Source organism: Rattus norvegicus, chromosome 10 (assembly GCF_036323735.1).
Source record: "Rattus norvegicus strain BN/NHsdMcwi chromosome 10, GRCr8, whole genome shotgun sequence".
In the NCBI taxonomy this organism is placed as follows: Eukaryota; Metazoa; Chordata; class Mammalia; order Rodentia; family Muridae; genus Rattus; species Rattus norvegicus.
In genome coordinates, this window is record NC_086028.1 from 60,769,268 (window position 1) to 60,795,074 (window position 25,807).

Below are 25,807 nucleotides of genomic sequence, written 5' to 3' on the forward strand. Positions count from 1 at the left end.
CACACACACACACACACACACACACCTACACATAATTAAAAAAAAATAAAATCTTTTTTTTTTTTTAAAGTCAGGGAGTGCCAGGCAGTGGCAGCACAGGTCTTTAATCCCACTTGGGAGGGAGAGGCAGGCAGATCTCTGTGAGTTCGAGGCCAGCCTGGTCTACAAAGGGAATCCAGGACAGCCAGGGCTTCACAGAGAAACCCTGTCTCAAAAATCCAAAAGGAAAAGGAAGGAAGGGAGGGAGGAGGGGCAGGGAGGAGAAGGGAGGGAGGGAGGAGAGAGTGAGTCTAGAAAAGATGGCTCGGCAGTTAAGAGCACTTGCTGCTCTCTCAGTGACCCAGGTTAGGTGCCCAGCACCCACATGGTGTATCAGAAACCTGCAACCCCAATTTCAGGTGATCCGATGCCCTCTTCTGGTCCTATAGCCATTGAACACATGTGCCACACAAACATACATTCAGAGAAAACACTCATACACACAAAATAAAAGTAAATAGCAGGGGTTGGGGATTTAGCTCAGTGGTAGAGTGCTTGCCTAGCAAGTGCAAGGCCCTGGGTTCGGTCCCCAGCTCCGAAAAAAAGAAAAAAGAAAAAAAAGAAAGTAAGTAGCAGATCTCTCTTCTCTCTGCAGCTCCGGACTCGCTCTCCCTCCTCCCCAGTCTCAGCACATCCTGAACTTCTGAGGTGCTCTCCGTTGCCTTCTTTGGCTCCTGCTCTGAGTGGTGTCACCTGCTGGATAGCCTTGGTCCTGGCTCCACAGTTCATGTCTCAATTAGGGACCCTCACCCTCTGACATACCACGCATGTTCCTAGTGTGTCCGCCCTCCCCCACCCCATGCACACATACATTCTTAGCAGCATCAGGATCCTACACCAGGGACCTCTTACCCTCCTCATCCTCCTCAGTCAACCCTGCCCAGGGACATTAGCGCTCCAGAGGGCTATTGCCACATGAACACACAGGAGATCCCATCGGGGATATGTGCCCACCCCAGAGGGCAGCCCACACCATCCACAAGCACACCAGTTCTGCCTCCAGCTCCTACTCTCTCACAGGAAGTAGCCAGCCCAGTGCCAAGTATCCCCAACTACATCCCCCAAATCCTCAGACACTGCCAGCCTCCAGCTGTCAGCCTGGCCCCGGCTGGCGGGCGCCTGCTCCTGGCACAGCGGCTAGGGTGTAATTAGAGACCCGCTAGCTCCCTAATTGCCAGTTCTGAGCCGTCCTTGTTACCGGCTGCCCGAGGCACACAGAGAGGGAAGGGCTGAGAGCTGAGGCAGGCTGGCATGGAGGTAGACCTAGTAGACCTAGAGAGGATGGGCATGTGGCCAGAGACCAAACGTGGCACAGAGAGGGTTCAGTGCAATCTGTCCTATGGGTGCCTCCCAGCCACATCCACTTGCCCAGAACTGTGACGTCAAACCAGCCCGATCCATTCATTCTTTATTCAGGTGGCATAAAAATCACTACAAAAACCTTACAAAAGAGTCTTGGGAGCTAAAGGGGCCCTTCCCTGCCTCAGCCCCTGAGCTTCCTGGCAGAGGAGGACGAGAGGAAGATGGAGGAAGGCTCCTGGCAGTGCTGGCATCTCCAAAAACCAGAGGGGTGGCTTGGGTGGCAGGACACAGGTTGGGGACCTGAATGTCTTCAGCAAGGCACATCAGAGTCAGGGTAGGTCCGCCTCCACCCATGGAGTAGAACACCAAGGCCGGTCTAAGCTCAGGAGACCAACACTTGTCTTTTTCCCACCCGGGCATCTGGGGATATGTCTAAAGAGGGCCTCTCTAGCCTCTGCTTACAAATGTGGAGGGACTCTAAGTTAGGGACTAGCCCAACCTACCTCTTGCCAAAACTATCCACGAGTGCCAGCCCACAAAAGGTCACCTCCTGGGCCCCTTGGGAAGCAATGAAGACTCCCTGGGCCTGCCTCCTCCCAGGCCCCACCCCGCCTCCAATCCCCAGTGACTGTCCCCCAGGTCCCACCCTATCCCACAAAGCTGGCTGGAAAGAGTCACAGGAGTTGAGAGGCTGATCCAGGTGGGGACTCAGGATGCTGCTGGCCAGGGCCCCTCCTCATTTGGGGGAGCTAAACTGGGGATAATCTTCCTCCAGGCGGGGCACAAGTTTCAAGTCAGGAGCAAAGGTCTTGCCTCCGGGGATGTCAGCTTTGTCATTCTGGTCTAAGCGCCTGTTGTCAGGGGAGTCTTGCTGTTCCTGGGGCTGGGGCTGTGCACTGGGGTCAGGGTTTCTCACACTTCCCACAAAGAGGGGTATGCCTATGGTCTCCTCCATGATGAAGAAGATGAATGGTCGGTTCAAAAAGAAGGAGGAAAGGGACATTCGAGTCATGGCTGTGCTGGTAGCTGCCGCTGCCTCCACACCAGCCTCACTGAGCTCCATGGTAGACTGGTGCTGCACACTAGACACCACCAGACTCTGGTCAGAGATCCCACGCAGGTCTGGGCTCTGGAACAAGTCCTGTAGGCCTGTGCAGAGCAGCAGATGGCTGGTCAGTGCTGCCCCAAGGGTATTTGGAAGTGTCTGGGACCCTGGCTAAAGGGAACACTTGAACGCAGTGGTTGACTGGAATCTGTTAAATCTCTAAGCCTCAGCCTAGATGACACTTTTAGAGGCCTTTTTTGATCAAGGTCTGCAGTAGGTACTAGTTTAATATTCTCTGGGGTAAACTGGAGAGGCACCCTCCGACTTACCACTCATACTAGACTGTGGGTACCTGAGTCTCCACTTGCCCGCTCCATTAGACTGTGCCCAGTGAGCGCTCAGTGCCTAGTGCAAAGTAGCTTCGGCTCTTCAACATGGTGACCCCAGCTTCTCCTCTTCCCTTTCCAAGATAGTCAGCAAGGTTCACATATCGCCCTGAACTCTTTTTTTTTTTTTAAAGATTCATTTATTTATTTATTTTATATGAGTTCTATAGCTGTCTTCAGACACACCAGAAGAGGGCATCGGATCCCATTACAGATGGTTGTGAGCCATCATGTAGTTGCTGGGAATTGAACTCAGGACCTCTGGAAGAGCAGTCGGTGCTCTTAACCACTGAGCTTTCTCTCCAGTCCTCGCCCTGAACTCTTTACCCAGGACTATGTAGTGCTCAGTCTCAGGTAGCAGAGTAGTTCACCCCACTCCACCCCAGAACAGAACGTCTAGGGGAGCATATCAAATGTTCCCATCCAGGAGGGAGGCAAGGCCACCTCAGACTCAGACACACTGGCAGCTCACGTACTCTGCCAAGACCACCTGAGGGCACCCTATTCCCAACCTCCTTACCCAGCTTGCTGAGGGTGGCCACCAGGTCCAGATGCTGTTCCAGATGAAGTTTAGGCAGCCGCACCTTGGTGGGCTTCTCCCGCATCGAGGGCTGGTACAGAGTGTCCCAGGTCAGGTTGGCTAGTACCTCGGACACGTTCCACCCAAAGTAAGTGGGCATTATGACCACGAAGCTCATGTTGTTCTGAAATGGGAAATGAGCCACCTACAGATAAGAAAAGGAGAGAACATGAGGGCCAGACAGCACTGAGACCTGTCTGGAGTCTGGGCCAAAATTACTTCTGTGCTTTTGAGACAAGAGCGAGAAATTCCAGGTTAGCATGCTTTCACTTCATCTGGGACCACATGAGATAATGCTTTTACATGTGTGCTTGTACACACATAAGCATACATAACTTGTATGGGTATGAGTATGTTTGCACATGGGTATACGGAGGCAGAAGTAGGTAGACATCAGCTGTCTTCCTGTATTACTTTCCACCCTGTGTGTGTGTGTGTGTGTGTGTGTGTGTGTGTGTGTGTGTGCATGCATGCGCACACCATCTTGTTGTTTCTTCTAGACAGGGTTTCTCTGTGTAGCCCTGGCTGTCCTGGAACTCACTCTGTAGACCAGGCTGGCCTCGAACTTGGAGAGATCTGCCTGCCTCTGCCCTCCAAGTGCTGGAATTTAAGATGTGTATAACTACACATAGCTCCCTCTTTTTTGGACACAGGGTCTCATGGATCCCAAGCTGCCTTTGAAATGACTGTTTAGCCAAGAATGGCTATGAACTTCTAACTCTCTTGCCTCTCTGCCTCCTGAATGCTGGGATTACAGAGCTGTACATCAAGCCCAAGTTTTGTTTTGTTTAGACAGGGTAATGTATCTCAGGCTGTCCTCAGACTCACTATGTAATTCACAATGACCTTGAACTTCCTTTTAAGGTTTATTTTTATTTTATTTTATTTTATTTTATTTTATTTTATTTTATGTGTATGTGTATTTTGCCTGAGAGTATGTCTGTGTATCATGTCCTTGCAGTACCCACAGAGCCCAGAGGAGGGCAACATATCCCCCGGAACCGAAGTTACAGGTGGTTGTGAGCTGTGTGGTGGGTGCTGGGGATCAAACCTGGTCCTCTGCAAGAGCCGCCAGTAAGTACTCCTAACTGCTGAGACATTTCTCCACCTTGAACTTTTGATCCTCCTGTCTCTGTCTAAAAGTACTAGGGATGGCAGATATGCATCAGTGTACCTGGCATATGTGTTGCTAGGGGTGGACAAAGGGCTTTGTGCATGCCAGGCAAGCACTCATCTGCTGAGCTACATGTCCAGTCAGACTTTTGAATCTTCTAGCAGGGTCTTCACTCCAGACTGAGTCCTCCATCTGCTATCGACTAGCTGTACAGACAAGCGATGGGCCTTACTGTCTTTGCCTCTCAGTTCTCCCTGCATGTGATAGGGTGGCTACTGGCTTTCAAAATGACCTGTAGAGGAGCCATGGCAAAGCGGAGGAAGCTCGCCCCTTGCCTTTCACCTTCACCCAGAGAGTCTGCTATACACGTCAAGATGTGGAATGAGATTTTTCTTTCTCTCTCTCTTTAGACAAGTCTGATCATAGCCCTGACTATCTTCAATCTCAGTCTTCCTGCATCAACCTTCTGAGGGCGAGGATTATGGTGTAAGACACCGTACTCAGCTCACACCTTTTATTGACGAATCCCTGCAGTTAGGACAGCATGGAAGTCACTAGGCTCACGGCTCCCTGAGTTCCTGCAGGCAGATCCTCTGCCAGTGGGAGGATGGGGAGAGGGAACCAGAGGATGAAGGAACAGTGGGTAACACAGGGCTTCAAGAAAGAAGCAACAGGGGCTGGAGAGATAGCTCAGTGGTTAAGAGCACTGACTGCTCTTCCAGAGGTCCTGAGTTCAATTCCCAGCAACCACATGGTGGCTCACAACCCTCTGTAATGAGATCTGATGCCCTCTTCTGGTGTCTGAAGACAGCTACGGTGTATTCACATACATACATAAATTAAAAAAAAAAAAAAGAAAGAAAGAAAGAAGCAACAGGAAAGAAAGAGCTAAGTTGAGCTGAGCAGGCTCTCATCTTCTCACCATCAAGCTAGAGAGAAGCCCGGCTGCCCAGGTGGCTTCTCCATGCAGAACTGGCAAGGCTGTGTCCTGCTTGCCGAAGAAAACTAACCAACAGAATGGATGAGCAGGTGTGGTGCCACACACCTGGGATTCCAGTACTCAGACAGGCAAGAGGGTCATGAGTTCAAAGTCAGCCTGTGTAACATGGTCAGACCCTCGAACAAACAAAACTAACTCATACTGTTATCTCAGCCGCAGATGATGGGCCCAAGAATCAACATTGTAGCCAAGGAGTCACGATTAGGCTAGAAGCAAGGGAAGCCTTAGCCAAGACAGCTTGGCACAGAGCTCCATCCAATCAGAATGTTCTGAGCAATAAGTTTTGAAACCCACCTCCCATCTATGGAGCACTGTGTAGGAACTCCTGAGTTCCCTTAGGAGCAGGGCCCTGGTCTTGGGCTCTGCTAAAACCCCAGCACAGAGATCTGGCACATGACAAAATCTCAATATATTTTCTTTGAGTAGATGAACCTCAAAGAGGCTGTGTCCTGGGTGGAGGCCTAATGGACCCTTTGGGAGCGACCTACCCCACGGACCATACTTTGCCTCCCAGCACCAGGCCTAGTTTGCTAGTCAAAGCCCAAACCCAGAGTGACCTGTATCTCAGGTTGCTCCAGCAGGAACCATCGAAGGGGGTATGACTGTGCGTGCATCATGGCCACTGGCACCGTGAACTGCTCGTCCAGGTGGAAGGAGTCTTTCTGGGTGAGGCTGGGGTCAAACTTGGTCCTCCAGAAACCTGCGGCCAGGCAGAGGGCAGGAGCCATGAACGTAAGACCAGCCTCCTCCCTGTCCTGCCTAGAACCCACTCAAGGAACAAGGAGTGGAAGCCAAACTCCCAGAGGCGCTGGCTGGTTGACATCTAATTGATCCTAAGTGTCTTCCCTACATCTGCATTTACATCTCTCCATCCCTCTGTAGCCCCAGTTTCCTCTCAAGGCAGCCTGGCCTCTACAGCTTGACTTTCCTCCTCTTCACACGCCCAGACAATGCCCTGCTTCATGGCCTAGCAAAGTTTGCACAGCCGTCAGGGCGGGTGGAACTGTGAGGGTAAGTGGCTTAAGAAGAACAATGCACCGTGAAAGTGGATGGCATTGAGGAGGAGCAGCACGGTGTTATCCGGCAGCTCAGAGAGGAAATCCTCAATCTTCCCTTCTGTGGCCTCCTTCACCCATTTGTTGATGTTCATCAGGTCTTCTTCCTGCCTTCCAGTCAGTTTCACGGGCTTCGCGCCAAAGAGCTTTTCCGATTGCTCCAGGAAATCATCTTTGATGGGAAATCCTGCATGCAACCAGCCACAAACTCATCCCAGGGCTCCCACAGCCACCAGTGTGCTACCCGCTGCCAAGCCCCTCTCCCTCACCCTTGTGCACTAGAGGCAGCTGGCTGCCATCGGCACCTACCTTTCTGCAAGTATATTCTGGCCGCCAGTCGGATTGTCCCGGGGTTTAGGTTCTGGCAGAAATGGCTCAGTAGATGCGGGATGCAGGATCCCATGTTCATGTGCAGCACTCGTTGCAGGTTCTCCAGTGTTTGGTTCCGAGCACCTGAAGGGGACCAAGTAGACTGATGCCTAGGCCACGGGCTCCTTCTGGCCCTACTGCCCACTCCCACCCTCTCACATTCCCATGATGAACATGGCCACAGAGCACTCCCCCCCTCCCATGGAGTCATAGGACCCCAGATTCAGCTTTCCTCTCTGCAGCTAACAAGCTAGGCAATGTCACCTCGCCCAAGGTACCTTTCCTCTCTGAACCGCAGTGTCCCACAGTGAGACACTCATGTCCACTGGAAGAGATTGTAGCCATCAAATTCCTGTGCTAAAATACCTTGTCAATCACATTCGTAGGCTATCCCTGGATCTCTGACTCATAGAGAGTGGTGACAGCTCAGTCACCTGCCTTCTACCATATGTCCATGTGTGCCCGATAGAGAAACCACCCACCCACGGACGACCTCTGCAGTATCAAACCCTTTATGGTCTCCTAGTTCTCCTGGACAGGTGTGACCCTAGTACCTAGTGCCAGGTGAGAGAGTGCTAGGGCCACACTAAGGGGTGACAGGACAAGGTTGGAGCTGGTGGATGTTTGGGCCACCAGGGAGAACAGGTCAGTAGTAAAAGCCATCATGGCCTGAGACAGCCTGCGAGTCTCCTCTGTAGTTGGGGCACTCTTGCAATCTCCTGGGGACCTCTTCAGGGTAGCATGGTCACCAAGATCCTACAAGGACAGATCAGAAGTCAGTGAGGTCAAGGGGTCAGCTCCAGGTTCTCTGTTTCCCTCATAGTCTGGGCAGCACTATAGGGCAGCAAAGACCTTGTCCTAGATCTGAGGTGAGAAGAGTCATGCTGGAGTCCTTCCTTCCCCAACCCTTCTGAGCCCCTGAACATCAGCCCTATAACTATGTCTCCCCCCCCCCCATTCTCTTGCTTCCACTGATCTGGTTGGTCCTCCTCCTCCCTCTGGCCCCACCTACTCTTCCCCAGCCCCACCTGATTGTACCTGGTTGCCCAACTTGAGGAGGGCAAGTGGGGGCAGCTTCTGCTGGGCTTGCTCACTCACTGGCTGTGGAGAGAAAGGAGAGAGTAGATGAAGAAAAGCCCCTTCTCATGGGTCCCTACCTTGTCCAAGACAGGTGAGACCCTTGAGCTCTTCCCCCCAACCCCTCACTTTTGAGTACCTGCTGGCCCGGGAGATCCATGGCACTCACAGGAGAGAACTGTTGAGAAAAGGGTGGACAGAGGACTCAGAGTTCCTCCCTTCCCACCCCTCTGGCTCTCCCAAACTTGCCCCTGCCCCCAACATCTCCTTCAGCCTGACTGACTGCTTCCCACTCAGACCTCAGCGTTGCCTCACCATTGAACTGGGACCTTGCAGACAGGACAAGCTAAGTACCAGGAGCCCCCGGAGCAGTGCCATGTTCCTGTATCCAAAACAGAAAGGGTTAGTTCCTATCTCACACTCAAAGGCCAGGCAGTAGACTGCTTGCTACCCATGGGCTCCTTGACCACACCAGGTTGCAGAACCTGGACTCAAAACACATTAGCTGTGGATCTCGCCCTGAGAGGTGGGATTTCCAGAAGAATTTTTTTTCACCTGTATAGTTTTTCATTTATTCGTCATTCTTTTTTTTTTTTTTTTTTTTTTGGTTCTTTTTTTCGGAGCTGGGGACCGAACCCAGGGCCTTGCGCTTCCTAGGCAAGCGCTCTACCACTGAGCTAAATCCCCAACCCCTTATTCGTCATTCTTATGTCTCACATTGTGGATCAGTCCTGAGTTCAAATCTAGACTCCGAGTCTTGGAAGAGGATCTTGTGCATTTCCCTAAAGCCTTTGGGCTTTACCTTGTCTTGTAAATTTACGACAGAAGTCCTTCCTACTCCCATTGTAGATTTTGAGCATGATGCCTGCCTAGCCCTCAGTGATGATCCGGAAAGGAGTCTCACCCTAGCGAAGCCACCCAACCTGTTGTTCATTTCATCCAGCCTCTCTAAGGCTACCTGGGTCCTACCCAAAGGCTCTGAGAGCTCAGCTTGGGTGGTAAGGCAGCCAGAAACTGCTTTGTTGACCAATGAATGACTGACACAGACACCTTTGGACTTACGGGAACCACAAGCCTCATCCTACCTCTGTCCCAAGTTCTGCTCCAGGGTGTTTCGGGGAAGCCCAGCTGATGGATGGGGGAGGCTCTCAGTCTAGGGCCTCCAACAAAGGCTTCCTTCCCATCCTCAGGGCCTTGTCTCAGGGCCAGCTCTTCTAATGGTTCCTCCTGTTATCCCCAGACCCCCACAATTGTGTCCAAGAACCTTCAGCCAGGGCCTTATCTGCAATCTGGATATATGTTTCTTCCCGCCAAGAACAGGCTTCCAAATTTTGAGGTTCTAGAGACTTCTCCTGGAGCTTTCTGTATCTCTCCACTCCTCACCACCCCAGGACACTGTGAAGCTGCTGATTCCCTGAACAGATTCGGCCAGACCCCTTGCCAAGAGGGACAGCTCCCCACTTCCTCTGCTGCCCGAGGAGCAGGCTGCACCACCACCCCCATCCTACCTCTTCAGGCTTCTTAGCGCAGCACACGATGTTCTCCCGGAGCCCACTTGCTCCCCACGCTCCTCCACCCAGTGTAGCCAGCACGGCCTAGCTCTCTCCTCCCACAGGACCTTTGCTCTTAGCCAACCCCCGTCCAGCTCGTGTCCTGTGCTGGTAAATATTGACCTGCGCATCCGGTTAAACATTGATATGGGGGCCAGAAGCCCCTTTCCCACCAAGGGTACTAATCCTTAAACAGCTACCCAGAACCCTGCTTGAGCCTGGAGAAAGGGGTTACAGGAGCAGACAGTTGAGGAAGCTGGGTCTGGCCAGGCAAAAAAAAAGGGTAGATCCAGGAAGCTCAGGGTCTGACAAGTCTTCTAATGATTCCTCAACATGGGGGATTATACACAGTCAGGCTCCAAGAGGCTGTGTAACCTGTGTAAGCATACAGAACTGGGTCCAGAGTCACAACCAGAAGTCTTCCCCACCACTACCACCACAGCTGCCCAGGGAAGGGGACGCTGCAGGAACCTCTGCACCCAACTGTAAAACCCAGGATCCTGGTTAGCTCCCTTCAGCCTAGGCCCCAAGGCGAGGGGTGGAGAGACTCAGATGGAGGCTGGCCCTCCCAGGGTCCCACCTCTTCAGCAGTGTTCACTTTCCCTAAGGATGAGCTGTCTGAGAATTGACCTGAGGCAACCCAAACCAGAAGCTCTGAATCCAAGGCAGCCAGAGGACAATGGCTGTCTCTCTACCCTCTTGCTATGTTCTTCACAGCTCTGGAAACTACCAGATCTTGGCTTTTCCGACTATGGTGCCATCAAGAGGGTCGGATTAGGGGCTGGGGATTTAGCTCAGTGGTAGAGCGCTTGCCTAGGAAGCGCAAGGCCCTGGGTTCGGTCCCCAGCTCCGAAAAAAAGAACCAAAAAAAAAAAAAAAAAAAAAAAAAGAGGGTCTGATTGTACAAACCTATGTATAATATCAGCACTTGGAAGAAAGAGGAGAGGGCAGGGAATACCAGGTCAACCTCGACTACATATTACGTTGAGGCCAGTGGTTTTAGCTACCAGACCTTGTGTCCAAAAAAAAAAAAAAAAAAAAAAAAAAAGCTGGCCATAGGGATTAGAGACGACTCAGTGGTAAGAACATTGATCGCTCTTGCAAAGGATCCACGTTCATTTTTCAGCATCCAGATGTAGTGCATAACCATTCATTAACTCCAGTTCCAGGTGATCCGATGCTCCCTTCTGACCTTTGCAGGGACCAGACCCAAGTATGGTGCACACACATGCAAGTGGGCAAAACAATCATACACATACAGAAACAAATGTCTTTAAAAATTAAAAGTTGGGCCTGGTGCTGTTTCAGGCAGGATGGTCATCCGAAATCAAGAACAGCCTGAGAAATACGAGAGTGTCTGCAAAAAGCAGAGACAGACCATAAGCCAGGCACTCGACATGTGCCGGTACCCCAGCTCCTTGGAAGGCTGAGGCAGGATTGCCTGAGCCCGGCCTAGGCAAACAGCACAGCCTCACTCAGCTCCATGGCTCTTCCAAAGAATTTATTGACCTTATTTACACAGATTGCAAACAGTGAGGAGGCAGCAAGAGCGGCATCTCAGACTTCTCTTCTTCAAATGGGGACTCAAGAGATGCCAGGGTCTGCCCATCCCCTGGGAGGGCCCGAGATGCAAACATGATTCCTGCTGCCTCCTCTCCCTAGGGGTGCTGGTCCCAAGGGCTGCCTCCCCGGCTGAAGGCACAAACGCTGTGGTTAGGGGTACCAAGGCAAGGCATGGATTCATTCCTGGACCAGCTGGGCCCAAATAACCCTGGCCGTCCCCTCCTTTCCCCTGTTTTCTGGTCCCACAGTGGGAAGACCTGGCTGAATGGATAATAAAACCCCAGACCAAGCCCTGAGACTTCTGGGTCATGGCAAGCCCTCCTGAGGCTGGACTCCCAGTCCCATCAGAACCTTAGGTAGGAGCGGTTTCCTACCCTTGGGAGACAGAGCTAAGGAGAACCTGGCTAGAAGAAGCTGGCTGAGCAAACGCCCATCTCCTTTCATTTCCTGGAGCTTCCCTGTCCCCATGTGAGTCCAGAAGGCAGAGCTGGGGAGCAATGGGGATCACAGTGCTTTCCTTGTCCCCCTTCTGGCTGGTTACGAACAGCATCTCCCGAGTTTCACGAATGAAGTCACTTCCCCGGCTTTGGAGATTGAGAAGCTGTGCAATCCCAGACAGCAGGCCATGTGGGTACCCAAAGCCTGGGCTCCGCTGAGAACTGGCTGAGAGATGGAGGATGAGGAGTTGGACCTGAGAGGTGTCATCTCACACTGCCGTCAGCCAACTCCTGCCAGGACCTATGCCAGGAGGCGGATGATGCCATTGTCAGAGCCCAGCAGGAGGTGGCGTTTCGTGGGCAGCAAAGCCAGACTGGTGAGTGTACCACGGAAGTTCTCGGAACTGAGCTTTGTGGTGGCCTGAGAGGGTGGTTCAAGCAGGGAACAGACACCAATCTTGTTGGCCACAGTGCCAGTGACCACCTCGCTGCCGTACAGGTCGAAGGTGTGGATTGGGTCCGATGCTGACTTGTAGTGGTGCGTGGGCTTCTGCTCCAGCTCCTTCCAAACAGTCAAGGAATGGTCGGAAGAGGAGCTGACTATCACACTGCCCTCTACAGCCTGCAGAGAGTGGGAAGGAGAGACAGCTTCAATGGGGGCCCGGGTGCTCGCCAAACTCCAAAACCATTGCAGAGTGCTTCTAATTTCCAAACTCAGGAGGCAGACAGATCTCTGGGAATTCAAGGTCAGCCTGGTCTACACAGTGATTTCCAGGCCAGCCAATGTCCGGGTGATATACAGTGAGACTCTGTCTCCCAAAGAAACACTAAATACATTGTTATTAACAACCATCAGAGGCTGGGCAAAATGCACAAGCCCATAAATCCACCACTCAGGAAACAAGTTTGAAGCCAGCTTGGTCTACATAGCAAGCTCCAGGCCACCTAGGGGTTCAGAGTGAGACCTTATCTCAGATAAAGCAAATCAACCAAAAACAGAAAAGAAAGACAAAACAAAAACTCTGTAACTATTACTCTTATTTAAGAACAGATTCTACTTCGGATAGCCAAACAAAACAAAACAAAACAAACAAACAAACAGGCAAACCAAACCTATAGCAGGCTGGAGATGGCTCAGAAGTACTTGTAACTCTTGCAAATGATCCAGCCCCCACATGGTGACTCCCAACCATCCATAGGTCCCATTCCAGGAGCTGATGCTCGCTTCTGACCCCTATTACCACTGCGTGAAAGCATGCACATTCACACAAGCAGGCAAAACACCCAATCTATAAAGAAAAAACTAGGGCATGGTGCAACACTACTTTAATCTCAGTACTTAGGAGGGAAAAGTAGCATGATCTTTGTGAGCTTTGAGGCCAGCCTGGTCTAGACAATGAGTACCGGGACAGCCAAGGCTAATAGATCCTATCTCAAATAAATAAATAAATAAATAAATAAATAAATAAATAAATAAATAAATAAATCTTTTAAACATTTTGTTTTTGTTTTTTGAGACAGGGTTTCTCTGGGTAGCCCTAGCTGTCTGGGAACTTCCTCTGTAGACCAGGCTGGCCTTGTTTTTTGAGACAGGGTTTCTCTGGGTAGCCCTAGCTGTCTGGGAACTTCCTCTGTAGACCAGGCTGGCCTTGAACCTATAGAGATCCATCTGCCTGTTTCCTGAGTGTTGGGATTAGGGGTGTGTACTACCACTCCTGGACCAAGCTTTTAAATTAAAAAAAAAAAAAAATCCAACAGATTCTATAAAACATGGCCACATCTAATCTTATTAACATGTGAGGTCCAAGGTGCTACTGTTCTCTTTTAACATTTATTTTTGTTCGTGTTCATGTGTGTTCAGGCCACATAAGGATGTTTCTACACAGGCCATAAAGGGTGTTGAATCCTCCTAGAGCTAGAGTCAGACAGTGCTGAGCTGCCCAGTGTAGACGCTGGGAACCAAGTTCAGGTCCTCTGAAAGAGCACTTGCCACTGTCCTCACTTCACATGGGAAAAAAAACGGGGTTCAGAGAAGCCTCTGAAGGTCTGGGACTGACACCCAGGATGACCCCAGAGCCATCCTACATTCTCTTAGAATTTTGGAATTTTAGAGACCCTGTGACCCAGGGGGCAATTCGCCCTTCAGCTCCATCTGAGCTATGGAGGAGAGTTCCAGATGCTCGGAGAAATCCTCCCACAAGCAGCTCTTCTCCTCCCCTCCCAGAACCTGCTGAACATGCCCCAGGGCCTATGAGTGAATATAGGAGGCAGGAACATGATGCCCAGGCCTGGGCCTGTTCCTGCCCCCATCAGGACAGCCCAGCAGGGGGCATGGACTCTGCTCAGTGGTCTCCAGGCAGTAAACAGCCTCCTTTATTTAACCTGAACTGGGTCACGGACAGGGCGCAACCCCTGATCCTCCAAGCAAGACAAATATGGACAAGGGTTACTCATTAGAACATCTCTGTGGAGCGTCAGGGTCAGCTCCAGTCCTGGCTCCTGCCCCTAGCCTGCCTCCTGTGCAGACGGTTCCTGAGCTGGCCTATGAGGGCCGGTTTCCCACCCACCAAACATCCCAAGAAGGTATAAACCTGTCGTCACTCAGGTCAGGCCCTAAGCAGAAATGAAAGGATGGGACCTCAGGCAGTCACCTTGATCTGTAGAATGTCCCCTTCATGGGCCGGCCAGCCTCGGAGAACCAGGCCCGTGCGGGTATCTAGAAGCACCATGAAGCCAGAGGAGAAGCCAGCCACAACACTCCGGCCACTGGGGCTGACAGCCAAGGAGCGAACAAGCCCAGGGTTCAGCCCTCCACCCAGTCGGAACTCATGCTGTAGATGGAAGGAGATTTCGTTCAAGTGCCAAGTGCCACTCACCCACCCTACTGCAGCCCACCCCCCCATTCAAACCCACGAAGCCAGCAGGCCTGACCCCTCCCACTCCAGTCCAGAGCCCCACCCACAGGGCTGCTCTTGGAGTGTTCCAGGTGGAGTCCCCTCTGAGTGTCTTTCCTGACAGGTACCTAGAGACCCCCAGCAGCACAGGGACTGCATGCCTCCTGACCTGCAAGCCAGGCTTCCTGCAATCCACAAAGCGCAGGGTGGAGTCAGAGCTGGCCATGGTGATGCTGGTGTGGGGGGCAGGCATGACAGCTACAGCAGTCAGGGGCACCCGGCTGTCTGAAGGATCCACTGTGCGAAGGGTCTTCCCTGAAAAAGGACATAGTACATTTGGGGATCTAGTGGCTATCAAAGAGCCCTGGCTTCTTCAAGCCGGGACTCACCCCACACCTGCATCCCATTCCCCAGTGACCCTCAGAAAATGTTAACAATTTCATGGCTTTCTCATCTTGCTGTTTTCACACAGTGAAACCAAGGCCCCAACCCCAAAACAGTCTGCTCTCTTCATATAGCATGCTCTAACCAGCTGCCACCTCCATCTGCCCTTACGCTCCTCTATCCATACTTCTCTTTACAGTGATGACAGGTAACGCTGTGCGAGAAGCCAAAACCATACTCCTAGAATCCTGGAAACTTTGATTCTCACAGGTGGAAAGCAGATGTTTGCAGCAGCTGGGCCGCTTGCTGGTAGGTTGGGGGAGCGGATTCAAACTTGGGTCCCACAGATTCTAACTCCTGACGGTTCTTCTGTCCTGCCTCACTTCCCCGCCAAAATATGCCATTGCATGTTCCCCACTGGGTCCCATTCCCAGAGGCCTGGCGGAAGCACAGTAAAGCAGCTGCAGAACAGGCCTCACCTGGGCCCGCTCACCTGTGAAGGGGTCCCAGACGTGCACTGCCCCATCACAGCTCACCACATACTGCGGGGCCTCAAGCTGGCCCACGTAGAAGACACTTTTGCGGTGCTGGGCGTAGATGAGACGGGGAGCCGTCTCACTGGTCCCATCCCCATAGTTGTACAGTGGCCAAAGACGCACCGTACGGTCCTTGCTGCCACTCAGAAAGAAGTCTTCACTGCTCAGGGCGGCCACACACTTGACAGCCCCGGTGTGGCCTGGAAAGCTCTGCAGGCGGATCTGGTGGAAGTGGAAGTGGGCATCCTGCTGGCTCACACCGATCTCGTATTGCCAGTATGCTAGCCAGTTCCCGCTCAGGCCGTGGGCACTCCGGGGCAGCTCCCGCTTCAGAGCATTGTCTTCATTCCTGCTGCTGAGGCCTCCACTACCCACTCCAGAGATGGAGCCCAGTGGCCCGGAACTCTGGGGCTGAGAGTCGGGGATCTGGATGCGATTTCCAACCAGGACACTCCCAAAGGTCCCCGAGTGGCCATCATCCTGGAGACAGCTCCCACTCTGAGGGTTCCATTCAGGGCCAGCACTAGGCGTGACGGGTTCCATGCTGGCTGGGTTTCGAAGAGAGCTCGGGCTCATGCTCTCCAGATATAGCCCTGCCAGCTCCCCGACCAACTCGTGGTTGGGGATAATTTTCCGGATGATGTCACCTGCAGGGAAGCAGAAAAAGTCCTAAGATCAGGGAAGATGGCAGGTAGCTGCTAACCACAGATGCCAAGGCAAGGTACTGACTGGGCTACTCTGGGTAATTAAGTCCTTGTCTGTAAGCCTCAGTTTCTTCCCCCAACAACAGCTTCCTTTTTCAATAGGTAGACATAAGTGCTGTCTCTATAGAGAGACACATATACACCAGGCACCATTCTGGCAACAGACACACAATGAATAAGACAGATCTGTGCTGCCTCATGGAGCTTAGAATTTTGTAGGAGCATAACACACCCAACTACAGGGCTGCTCATCCTAGTCAGAGAGAAGCCCAGTACAGTGCCCACCCCATAATGGAAGCCACAAAAGCCCATAGGCCATTCATTCCTTTGCAGGCAGCTTCTGGAGACCATTCCATTCCCCAGGCTTGCATAGCCAGCTCCTGGGCCTTTCCTGCTGGAAAATGGTCAGATTCTCTTTATAAGTCACTGTCCTGGTTAGTTATTTTGGTTTTTTGGTTGGTTTGTTGTTGTTTGTTTGTTTGTTTTGGTCAATTTGGCATCAGCTACAGTCATTTGAAAAGAGATCCTCAATTGAGAAAATTCCCCTACCAGGTTGGCCCCTGGGGGAATTTCCTTAATTAACAATTGATGTGGGAGGTGGCCAACTCACAGTGGGTGGTGCCACCCCTGGGGCAGGGCTGGTACCCATGTCTCTAATCTTAGCATTTGGGAGGCAGAGGCAGGGGAAATCTCTGAGTTTGAGGCCAGCCTGGTCTACAGAGTGAGCTTCAGGATAGCCAGGACTACACAGAGAAACTGTTTGGGGGTGGGGGCAGACTGAGCAAGCCATAAGGAACAAGCCAGAGTCCTTTAGCTTCTGCTTCAGCTCCTGCCTCAAGTTCCTGCCCTGACTTCCCTTGATGACCTGAGAGTTGTCAGATTAAATAAGCCCTTTCCTCCCCAAGTTGCTTTTGGTAATGATGTCCTATCAAGATGTTCAATAGAAATCCTAACTAAGATAGATAATCACCATGGAAATTGGGCTCTGAGGCCAAATTTGTTTGCTCTGATCCTAAAATTCCTATGTTTAAATCCAGTGTTAGCTGGGTGTGGTAGTGCACGCCTGTAATCCCAGCACAGAGGAGGCAGATGCAGAGGCAGGAGGATGATATGTATGAGGGTGGTCAGAACTACACTGTAAGATTTCATCTTTAAAAATCAAAAACAAAACCAGGCAGTGGTAGCACATGCCTTTAATCCCGGCACTGGGAGGCAGAGGCAGGTGAATCTCTGAGTTCAAGGCCAGCCTGGTCCACAGAGTGAGTTCCAGGACAGCCAGGCTACACAGAGACCCTGTCTAAGAAAACAAACAAAAACAGGATCTAGAGTGGGAACTCATCAGGCAAGGGATCTGCTGCCGAGACTCCACCTGAGTTCAGTCCACAAAACCAATGGTGGTGAGACAGGACTGACCCCCAAAAGCTATTCTTTCACCTCCACACACATGCCACAGCACACACACACCTACACTCACACAGATACCATACATATACAAAGGTCATTTAAAAAAAAGAACAAGAAGAAGCCTGATTGGTGTCACATGACTATAGTGCCAGCAGGAGACGGGTGGAAGCTGGAAGGAGGTCAAGGTCAGTTAAATGAGACCCCATGTCAAAAAAATAAAAAAAAATAAAAATAAAAAAATCCACTGCTGACTCTGGAGGTGAAAGAATTGCACCCCCCCCCCCCCAGGGAAGAGATGTAGTCACCAACTCTGTGCAAAGGAACGTGATGGGCAATACCCAACAGGCAGGAGAAAGGTACGTAGATTGTGTACGCCATTTCCAGGGTGAACACCTTCTGCAGCTCCTCCAGCAGGGTGGGGTCCACTGGCCGTCGCTGCCCATCAGAGAAGGTTGCCTCTGGCAGTTGGCCCTCAGTACAGCCCTTGAGATCCAGCTGCAGATCCTGCAGGTAGGAAGCCCACAGATTCAATGGGTCCGCTGCCCTGGCCTGGCCTACCCCGCCCAGAAGCTCCTACCTGCTGCCGAAGCTCATGCAGATGAGAGAAGACTTGAAAGAAGGTGGCCACCGGCTCACTGAGGTGCTGCTGGACCATCTCCTGTCCGATGCGCAGGCAGATGAGGGCAATTAGACTAATGGTCTTCACACACAGGACAGTCCGGGCCTGGGCCCCGCTTGGGAACCTAGAAACAAAGCTCTTGAGTTCCAAGCCCCTCCCTGAAGGACTTGACCAATTTACCAGGAACTCCCAATAACAGGAGCTGTAAGACTGATCAGTCCAGACCAGGAGAGGAAATTGAGGCACAGGGAAAGAGTGTGGCTTAGTCAGAGTTACACGTAGGATAGAACATGAACTTTTTTTGTTTAATTTTTTTGTGTATGGGTGTTTTGCCTGTGTGTCTATCTGTGCACGTGTTTGCTGTGCCCACAGAGACCGAAAGAGGGTGGCAGGTCCCATAGAACTGCAGTTACAGACGGTTGTGAGCTACCACATGGCTGCTGGGAATCTAACCTGGATCCTCTTAAGCCCCGAGCTATTTTTCCCAGCCCTCGTCATTTGTTTTTCTGAGGTGCTGGAGCTCAAACATAGCACTTCCTTCATGCTGGGAAAGTGTTGCATCACCAAGCCACACCCACAACCCAGAACCAGGACTCTTTTCTTTTCCAGGCCTTAGTTAACCTGGAGCTCTCTCTATAGACCTCAGACTCGTGGAAACTTGCCCTCTTCTGGGTGCTAGAATTAAAGGCCTGTGCTACTACACCCAGCATCAGAACCATGACTCAGGCCAATATTCTCTCCTTTCCCCTGAGCTTCCTAGCCCCTCCTGGGGGGCCCTAGGCTAGGTGACTCTCCCAAGGAGCAGGGGCCTACCCTGTAACAAAGGAGGTGAGGAAGCTGAGCACAGGCAGCAAGACCTCGTGGCTAATGCGGGGCAGAATGTCCATGAGGGTAGTGTCGGAGAGGTATACGATGATTTTCTGAGTCAGTGTCACCGCAGCCAGCAGCCCGGCCTCCTTGCGGCTGTTCAGTCGGCTGGGGCTTGAGTTGCTCCCCGGGGCTACCTAGGACCATAGAATAGATGAGGGAAGGCCAGACCACCCCACAGACCTCCTGGAACCCCAGAGATCTGGGGCCAGCTTGGCCTCCCAATCCAGGGCCTGATGAAGCAGGGACTAACCAGGTAGCTGATGTAGGGCAGGTACTGGTAGGTGAGAACGGGTTCTCCATATAGGTGGGCAATATGGAGAAGACAGCTGAGCACAGGCCCGGACACGATGTCACCTAGTACTGGCCTCTTCTGGTAGATGTTGCCGGCGTTCAGTGGGGGGCTGTCATCACAGCTGACTGTGAACTGCTGCCTAGTGGGCCCTGCCAAGGAAGGGTCAGCAGCCTTGAGAAGCTAGTAGAGGGCAGGAGGGAAATCGGCCTTCTGAGATTTTGGGGCAGCTTCTATTCACTCTATACTGGGTTCTTCCCCATTCTTAACTTTTGAGAAAAGAAACTTATGGTGAGACCCAGGACTTGCCCAGGAAGTAATGGGAAATTAGGGAAGGAGTCCCTTAAAGAGGATTAAGAAAGGACAAAGCCTGAGTGGGGAACCTGGTATCCAGCATTAACCGCAGACCTTACCAACATAACAAGATGTCAGCAGGCGCAACAGGTTCCGGGCCACGTGGCGAGAGGCTACAGTGGGGCCAAGCTTGGCGGACAGCCAGCGGACCATCTTGCAGGCTGTATCTGCAAGGCAGGAAAAGGTCCTGAGCTCATCAGATAACTCACCCACTACACCCCACCCACTACACCCTACCCCACCCAGCCAACTCTGGCTGTGGCTCTGCCAGTGAGCCTAACCATACTGGCCCATTCGATTCGCCATGGTCGAGGTCCCCAGTCAATGACCCATGTAAACCAGCTCCTCAGGCAGGACCTGCAGGAAGGGTCATCCCTTCAGCCATGCTCCCAAGTTCTTGAATACAGGCTTGTCCCTGGCTACTACTCTTCTGACCTCTCTTAAGAAAACCCTTTTAGCCTTTCCCTGCCTCTGCTGGAACAGAGAGCTTCAGGGGCATACACATGCTGTCCCTCCATCTGGAGTACACTTCCCACCTCCCCCCTTCTGTGAGTGCAGGTCTGGTTCCGTTTACACCTCAACCACTTGCTTTTATTTACTAATTCCTTTTCTGGGGCTAGAGATCAGACACCCAGGGCCTCACATATACAAGCCAAGTGCTCTACCACTAAACTCCATCCCCCAGCCCTAGGGGTCCCTTTCAAAGGCGCCTTCTCTGACTCCTGAAAGTTAAACGTAAGCCCCACTTTCCACTCACACACGGCACTGCCACACTGTATCAGACCACTGACCGTGGCTGTGAGCTGTGCGCTCCACAGTGGATGAGAGAGACCCATGCCCAGCACGTGAAACACTGAGGGAAAAAGCAGCTGACCCACATCCCCTCAGCCCCAGGGCTCACCAAGGAGGATCTTCTGCTCTTTGCCCTCTGTCTGCTCTGGCAGGGGCTCCTCTTCCTCTTCTCTGTCTCTCCCATCGCCGGGAGCCACAACCGTCTCCATGGACAGTATTGTGTCAGACAGAGTGAGCTCAGATGTTCCTGTGACTTCATCCTGCTCCTCCTCCTCCAACACCACACAGCCTTCCTCCTCCTCCTCCTCTTCCTCAGAGCCTTCACTTTGCTTCAAGTCCTGGCTGCTGTCCCCTGACTTCACGCTGTTCTTGTCCACAGGGGCACCCCCATCATCCCCACCCCTCTCCTCGCCCTGTGAGGCTTCACTAGTGCTGCTCTTGTCGCTCAGCTGGCCCAGGCTCACGGCCTCAGCCTCCTGGGGCTGTGGAGACTCGGCCACATAGAGTCCAGCTTGGAAGTCCTCGGTGTCTGGCAGGTCAGCCTGGTCATGGAAGCTGACGCCTGACCTGTAGTCTGGGAGCCCCAGTCCTGAGGAAGCAGCCGGCTGTCCACCCATTTGAATCTCCTCCCCAAAGGCACAGGAGCCAGGCCCAGGCACTGGGAGCTCGTTTTCCTCATCCTCAGTGGTCCCAACCAGGCCTTTGCCCTCCTCTTGGGAGGCCTCCACCCCAGCCAGTACCTGTAGGACGTGGGGCAGCAGGTGGATAAGGAAGGCCTGCAAGCCCAACCGCACCACCAACTGGGCTACAAAACAGTCAGTGTACAGGTAGAAGCGGCCATGCAGGCGGCAGGGGTTCTCATAGGCACCAATGAGAGGCTTCAGGAGGTACTTAATGGTATTTTTGGGGCCCAGGGCCTTGGCAACAGGTTCAAATAGGTACCAGGCTGTGTACACAGCCGTGTGCTCCTCTGACATGAGTGACAGCACAAAAGGCAGGAGGATCTCCAAGCCCTCGGGAGTGATTTCGTTTAACACGGCACCCAGCTGCTGCCATAGAGCAAACACCAGCTCCCGTCCCTGGACCTCATCCTCCACACGCCGGGCCTGATATAAAAGAATGAACTTGTGCAGCGCTGGGAAGTAGGTAGGGAAGGGGACCACAGAGCTGAAGGGACTGAGGAGCTGAGCTGGGCTGGGTGGGGGCAATCCTTGGGAAACAGGCCTGTACTCAAACAGTGGGTCTAGCTTGCCCTTCTTCACCACTAAGGGACTTTTGGGTCCACTCAGCTGTAGGAGTGTGTCCAGCACAGGCTGCAGAGACACGGGGATGTCCTTGGAGTGGCGTGTGCAGAGGCCCCTAACAGCCTCAAAGCGTACCCACAAAGGTGCATCGGGCTGCAGTATCCGGACCCTGGTGGCAAACACCATCTCAGCCAACAGGACACCCAGCACCTGCATGTCTCGATGGAAGAGACTCTGCAGGTACACAGGTGGCTGGGCTTGAGGCTTCTCGGGTTCCTCCAACTGGCTCCCTAGGCCTCTGGCCAGGAAGTTACCCACTTTCTCTAGCTCTTCCAAGGCCTGTATGGGACTGAAGCCTTCTGGAAGAACAATCTTGCCCTCGTCGCCCTCCCCGGAGTCCAACCCGGTAGCTTTGCTCCTGCGGCCTGGCCGAGAGCCTGAGGGTGCAGAAAAAGGCAACAGACCAGGTGAGGCCTGACTGGAGGAAGAGCCTGGCTGGTCACCTGCTTTCCCAGGGATGGAAATGGAATCCAGAGCTTCTGTAGCCTGTTCTAAGTCATCTTCCCCTGCCGTGGGCCTCTCTCTAGTCCAGCCACTCTCACATGGAGTGACCTCTACAACATGCCTGCCCGCACCATTAATAAGTTGTCCTGAGATGTCCTCCTGGCCCGTGGCCTCCTGAATAGGCTGGACCAACAGCCGGGGTATGAGTGGAGGTTCAGGGGCCAGGGCAGGAGCCCCAGCCAGGCGTTGGGGGTGTGGCTGATCAAACAGCTGTACCACGCCATAGCTGGTCAGATGGGTGTGAGCATCCACCAGGTGCAGACACACATTCTTCTCCTTCACAGCTTCTTTGCCCTGGAGTTTGTAGCCAAAAGTAAGGTCAATCCAATGATGCAGGTCTTGGGACACCTCCCAGCTCTCCAGCAGTGCTCTATGGGCAGTCACAAATTCCTGGTTAGAACTGCACCAGGCTGGCACGTCCAGGTCAGGCATGTCAGGGTGGATGGAGCAAAAGATAGAGGGATCCGTGTAGAATTCGGGTATGCACTCATCTGGTGTCCAGGTCTGCATCCGCTCCATGGTGGCAGGATACTCGTGGGGCTCCCACTGTGCCCGGACATGTCCACAGAGCACCGATCGGGGTGTGCGACGGGCCTTGTATACATAGTATGTGATGTCAGAGAGCACATCGGAGATGTGGTGAGGAACATGAAGTGGCTCCCCACTTCCCGCACCACCGGCTACAAATGCCTGCCGTGTCATCTCATAGGTGAAGTCCAATTGCTTATCTCCCTTGTTGAGTCGGAACTTGGATTTACGAAGGTCTCGGAAGCGCCCGTAAGGCGTGGTAAAATCCACCACCCAGGGCAGCACTGGGTGATAGTTGGGATCCCCCTGCCGTCGACCTGCCAACCGATTCAGCTGCATGAGGTAGTAGAAGTTGCTGACGCGGCCATGGACCCAGTCTAGCACAAGGCCCCTAAGTTCTTTCTGGCAGGTGGGACACCCAGGTCTCCCTTCCCCGTCTTTTTCAGACTTAACACCTGTCCTGTCTTTCTCTTCAGAGACCTCCTGATTCTCATCCTCAGAAGGCATCTCATAAGCACTCAGGTCCAGCCGGAGCTCGCTGCAAAGCTTCTCGTCTACAGCGATGTGGTGCAAAGACAGGGCCCCACAGGCCAGACCCTGGCGGTGACAGGCATCCATGGCCCTCAGAACACGGAAGAGAATGAAAAGCACCTTGGCTTGACTGTTGGTCAGTTTGGCAGGGCTGAAGGTAACTACATCATGCAGGGAGAACTGCACATAAGGGTGTACCACATAGAGCATCTCGGGTGACTCCAGCAGGGCCTCAGCTCGCAAAAGGCTGGGGCAGGCAGAGCTGCCCCGAGAGGGCCCATCCCTGACATTTGATAGACATTGCATGGATTCACCCACTGGCAGGAAGGTGCATCCATAGACCCTCTGTAGAGCTTGTCTGATAGAGTCTAGGGCAGGTATAGCTGAGGGGGCAGTGCTGTGGCTATAGGGCTGCCCATAAGTGTGATATGCATGGCGCCACAGGTTCCGGTAATTCTGGGCAGCCACCTCCTGCATGAAACGAGTGAGAGTCTCAGGGCTACAGGACCCCTCCTCAAAGGGCAAGACTCTGCTCAGCGGGTAGGACAGTCTCCGTTTCCGCAGCCCGTGCACCTCCACTCGCGTCCAGCCCTGGGGTAGCCTCTGTACCGAACGTTGCAGTAGAGTCCTGACTTCCGCTTCACCCAGGCCCTCAGCCCGGGGACAGGGTCCCAGCCGGCGCTCCCGGAGACTAGCTAACCAACGCGTGGACACTAGGGCCACCACGTGGGTGCCCCCCGGCGCCAGGGCCAGCTGCCGGGCATCGATGTTCAGATCTCTCTCCGCGCACCGGAGCAGCTCCTCCATGTCAGGTCCTGAGGAGGAGGAGCAGCCCTCGGCCCCTGCTGTAAGAACCACTTTCCGCCTTCTGCTCCCCTGGGCCATTTGGTCCTGGCCGCCTGGGGGCAGCGCAAGGCTGAGCCTGGCCACGGCCCTCCTCGCAGTGGCTTCCGGGGTGCCAGGCCGGGAAGACTGAGATGGGCGAGAAGCGGGGGGTGGAGTGCAGGTGACTGGGCGAACCAGCGACAAAAGAGAAAAGACCTGGGGGTGTTCTTACCCCTCCGCAGGGTCCTGCGCTCCCGGGCGCAGTAGGGCGGGGAGCGCGGAGCGCCAGTGCTGAGCTCCACCGTGACGAGTCAGCTGATACAGGTCATGTGATCTCCCAGACACGGAAACAACCGCACGTGTCTCTAAAGGGCCGGGCGAGGTCCCGCCTCTTGCTCCTGTCCCCTCCCTTCCTGAGAAGCCAAGGCGCCCTCTGTGCTGCTGCCCTTAAGGGGCTTTGTCCCAGCTTCGTTTGGTTCTGGTGCTACTCGGGCAAACCAACCGCCCTTAGGTGCAGAGGAAGACCATCCTGAACAGGCCACTGGACCCCTCTCCCTCTCTGATTTCTCCTGCAGGCTCTGAGATGCGGATGTAGGGAGGCTCATCTCAGAAATCCCGGCCCTTTAGCCAAGTGTCAGCTCTGCCAGCAGCAGAACGGGCCTTTAGACACACACCCTCTCAATGCTCCCATGCCACTCGGCGAACCAAGAAGTTTATTTTTCCAAAGCGCTTGGTTAATAACTTGCCACTTGGCCCACAATGTTCTGGGAAGTAGAGAAGTGGCCCAGGCACAGAAGCCTGGAGTTCTTAAAAGGAAACAGTCTCCTGAGACTTCCTGTTGAAAATGTAGATGGCAGAAAACCAGCTAGCGTGGTCACAGCCTTGCAGATGCTACTATGGCTCTAGACAAGGTGTGACACAGAACAGAGAACAGAAACCAGAGAGCCTGTGCTCAAACTGCGGATCCTGACAAAGACTTTAGTTCCAGCTCGTATACAGGCCAGACCAGCAATAAAACCACTTTGTGTGCTCAGGTGCGTTTGCGTGTACACATTTGTGTGTGTGTGTGTGTGTGTGTGTGTGTGTGTGTGTGTGTGTGTGTGTGTGTGTTTTGGTCTCCTACCTAAGAGTCTAGTGCTGAGGTTTAGGCCTTTAAAAGCAGGGTTAGAAAAGGGGGAAGAGAGATGGTTCCGCGGTTAAAAACACTTCCGCTCCAGGGGATCTGACACCTGGCTTCCATAAGCACCCACACGCCCATACATATACACATATATAAAAATAAATCGGTTTTAAACCTTAAATTCCAGGTGTGGTGGTATTCAACTTTATTCCCAGCATTTGCAAGGCAGAAACAGGCAGATCTCTGTTAATTCCAGACCAGCAAAGACTATTTGGTAGTGAGACCCTATCTCAAAATGAGTAAGACAAATCAGGCAGAGAATCATTGCAAGTTCAAAGCCAGTGTAGTTAAGGTAATGCCACCCAGAGCTACACAAGAGCTAACTCAAAAGAGAAAGGGGGAGAGAAGAAGAATGGATAGAAGAAAGGCTGCCCAGAGATAAGACAACAATGATTTAGATATGACTGATTCCATCTGTTTCTTCTTCAAGGACTGCTGGAGCCCAGATGTACTTCATCACATGACCTTACATGCGGTAACAACTTCCCCATTTATGGAGTGCTTACCAGGAAACCAGAGCCATCCGCCAAGAGCTTTACATATCTTGTTTCATTTCATTTTCTGCCCCCCAC

At 52.8% G+C, this 25,807-nt stretch overlaps 2 protein-coding genes across 8 annotated transcripts; both read right to left on the minus strand.

Annotated features, from left to right (window-relative positions):
* Window positions 1-1,430: 1,430 nt before the first annotated feature.
* Window positions 1,431-9,515, minus strand: Serpinf2 (serpin family F member 2). 2 transcript variants are annotated; one of them, NM_001011892.1, is made up of 10 exons: window positions 9,476-9,515; window positions 8,283-8,349; window positions 8,107-8,145; window positions 7,929-7,991; window positions 7,445-7,646; window positions 6,831-6,974; window positions 6,505-6,708; window positions 6,024-6,166; window positions 3,293-3,497; window positions 1,431-2,490 (listed from the first exon to the last, which is right to left on the minus strand). In NM_001011892.1, the coding sequence occupies exons 2-10, from the start codon at window positions 8,343-8,345 to the stop codon at window positions 2,078-2,080; spliced, it is 1,476 nt and encodes a 491-aa protein (NP_001011892.1). In that variant the 5' UTR covers window positions 8,346-8,349; window positions 9,476-9,515; the 3' UTR covers window positions 1,431-2,077. The 2 variants fall into 2 exon arrangements, with proteins under 2 accessions (NP_001011892.1, XP_017452603.1); XM_017597114.2 differs by lacking the exons at window positions 8,107-8,145; window positions 8,283-8,349; window positions 9,476-9,515 and having other exon boundaries at window positions 7,919-7,991.
* Window positions 9,516-11,000: 1,485 nt separating this feature from the next.
* On the minus strand, window positions 11,001-24,404 carry Wdr81 (WD repeat domain 81). 6 transcript variants are annotated; one of them, NM_001134360.1, is made up of 10 exons: window positions 20,473-24,325; window positions 19,631-19,738; window positions 19,179-19,369; window positions 18,872-19,062; window positions 18,017-18,182; window positions 17,778-17,943; window positions 15,289-15,978; window positions 14,581-14,726; window positions 14,169-14,348; window positions 11,001-12,139 (listed from the first exon to the last, which is right to left on the minus strand). In NM_001134360.1, exons 1-10 carry the CDS (start codon window positions 24,113-24,115, stop codon window positions 11,819-11,821), a joined length of 5,802 nt encoding a protein of 1,933 aa, NP_001127832.1. In that variant the 5' UTR covers window positions 24,116-24,325; the 3' UTR covers window positions 11,001-11,818. The 6 variants fall into 6 exon arrangements, 5 of the variants coding, with proteins under 5 accessions (NP_001127832.1, XP_038941944.1, XP_038941946.1 ...); XM_039086016.2 differs by having other exon boundaries at window positions 11,002-12,139; window positions 17,745-17,943; window positions 20,473-24,400; XR_005489832.2 differs by lacking the exon at window positions 11,001-12,139 and having other exon boundaries at window positions 14,212-14,348; window positions 15,275-15,978; window positions 17,745-17,943; window positions 20,473-24,402.
* Between the last annotated feature and the right edge of the window lie 1,403 nt (window positions 24,405-25,807).

Bases quoted from the DNA above. Each gene is read 5' to 3' on its own strand.
- Serpinf2 (NM_001011892.1), bottom strand. From the start codon at position 8,345: ATGGCACTGCTCCGGGGGCTCCTGGTACTTAGCTTGTCCTGTCTGCAA. The intron at 8,146-8,282 runs GTGAGGCAACGC...TTTTCTCAACAG, and splicing joins TGCAAGGTCCCAGTTCAATG to TTCTCTCCTGTGAGTGCCAT. The intron at 7,647-7,928 runs GTACAATCAGGT...CTGTCCTTGTAG, and splicing joins TCCTCAAGTTGGGCAACCAG to GATCTTGGTGACCATGCTAC.
- Wdr81 (XM_039086016.2), bottom strand. From the start codon at position 24,115: ATGGCCCAGGGGAGCAGAAGGCGGAAAGTGGTTCTTACAGCAGGGGCC. The intron at 19,739-20,472 runs GTGAGCCCTGGG...CCTGCCTTGCAG, and splicing joins AGAGCAGAAGATCCTCCTTG to ATACAGCCTGCAAGATGGTC. The intron at 17,944-18,016 runs GTAGGAGCTTCT...TCCTACCTGCAG, and splicing joins TGCATGAGCTTCGGCAGCAG to GATCTGCAGCTGGATCTCAA.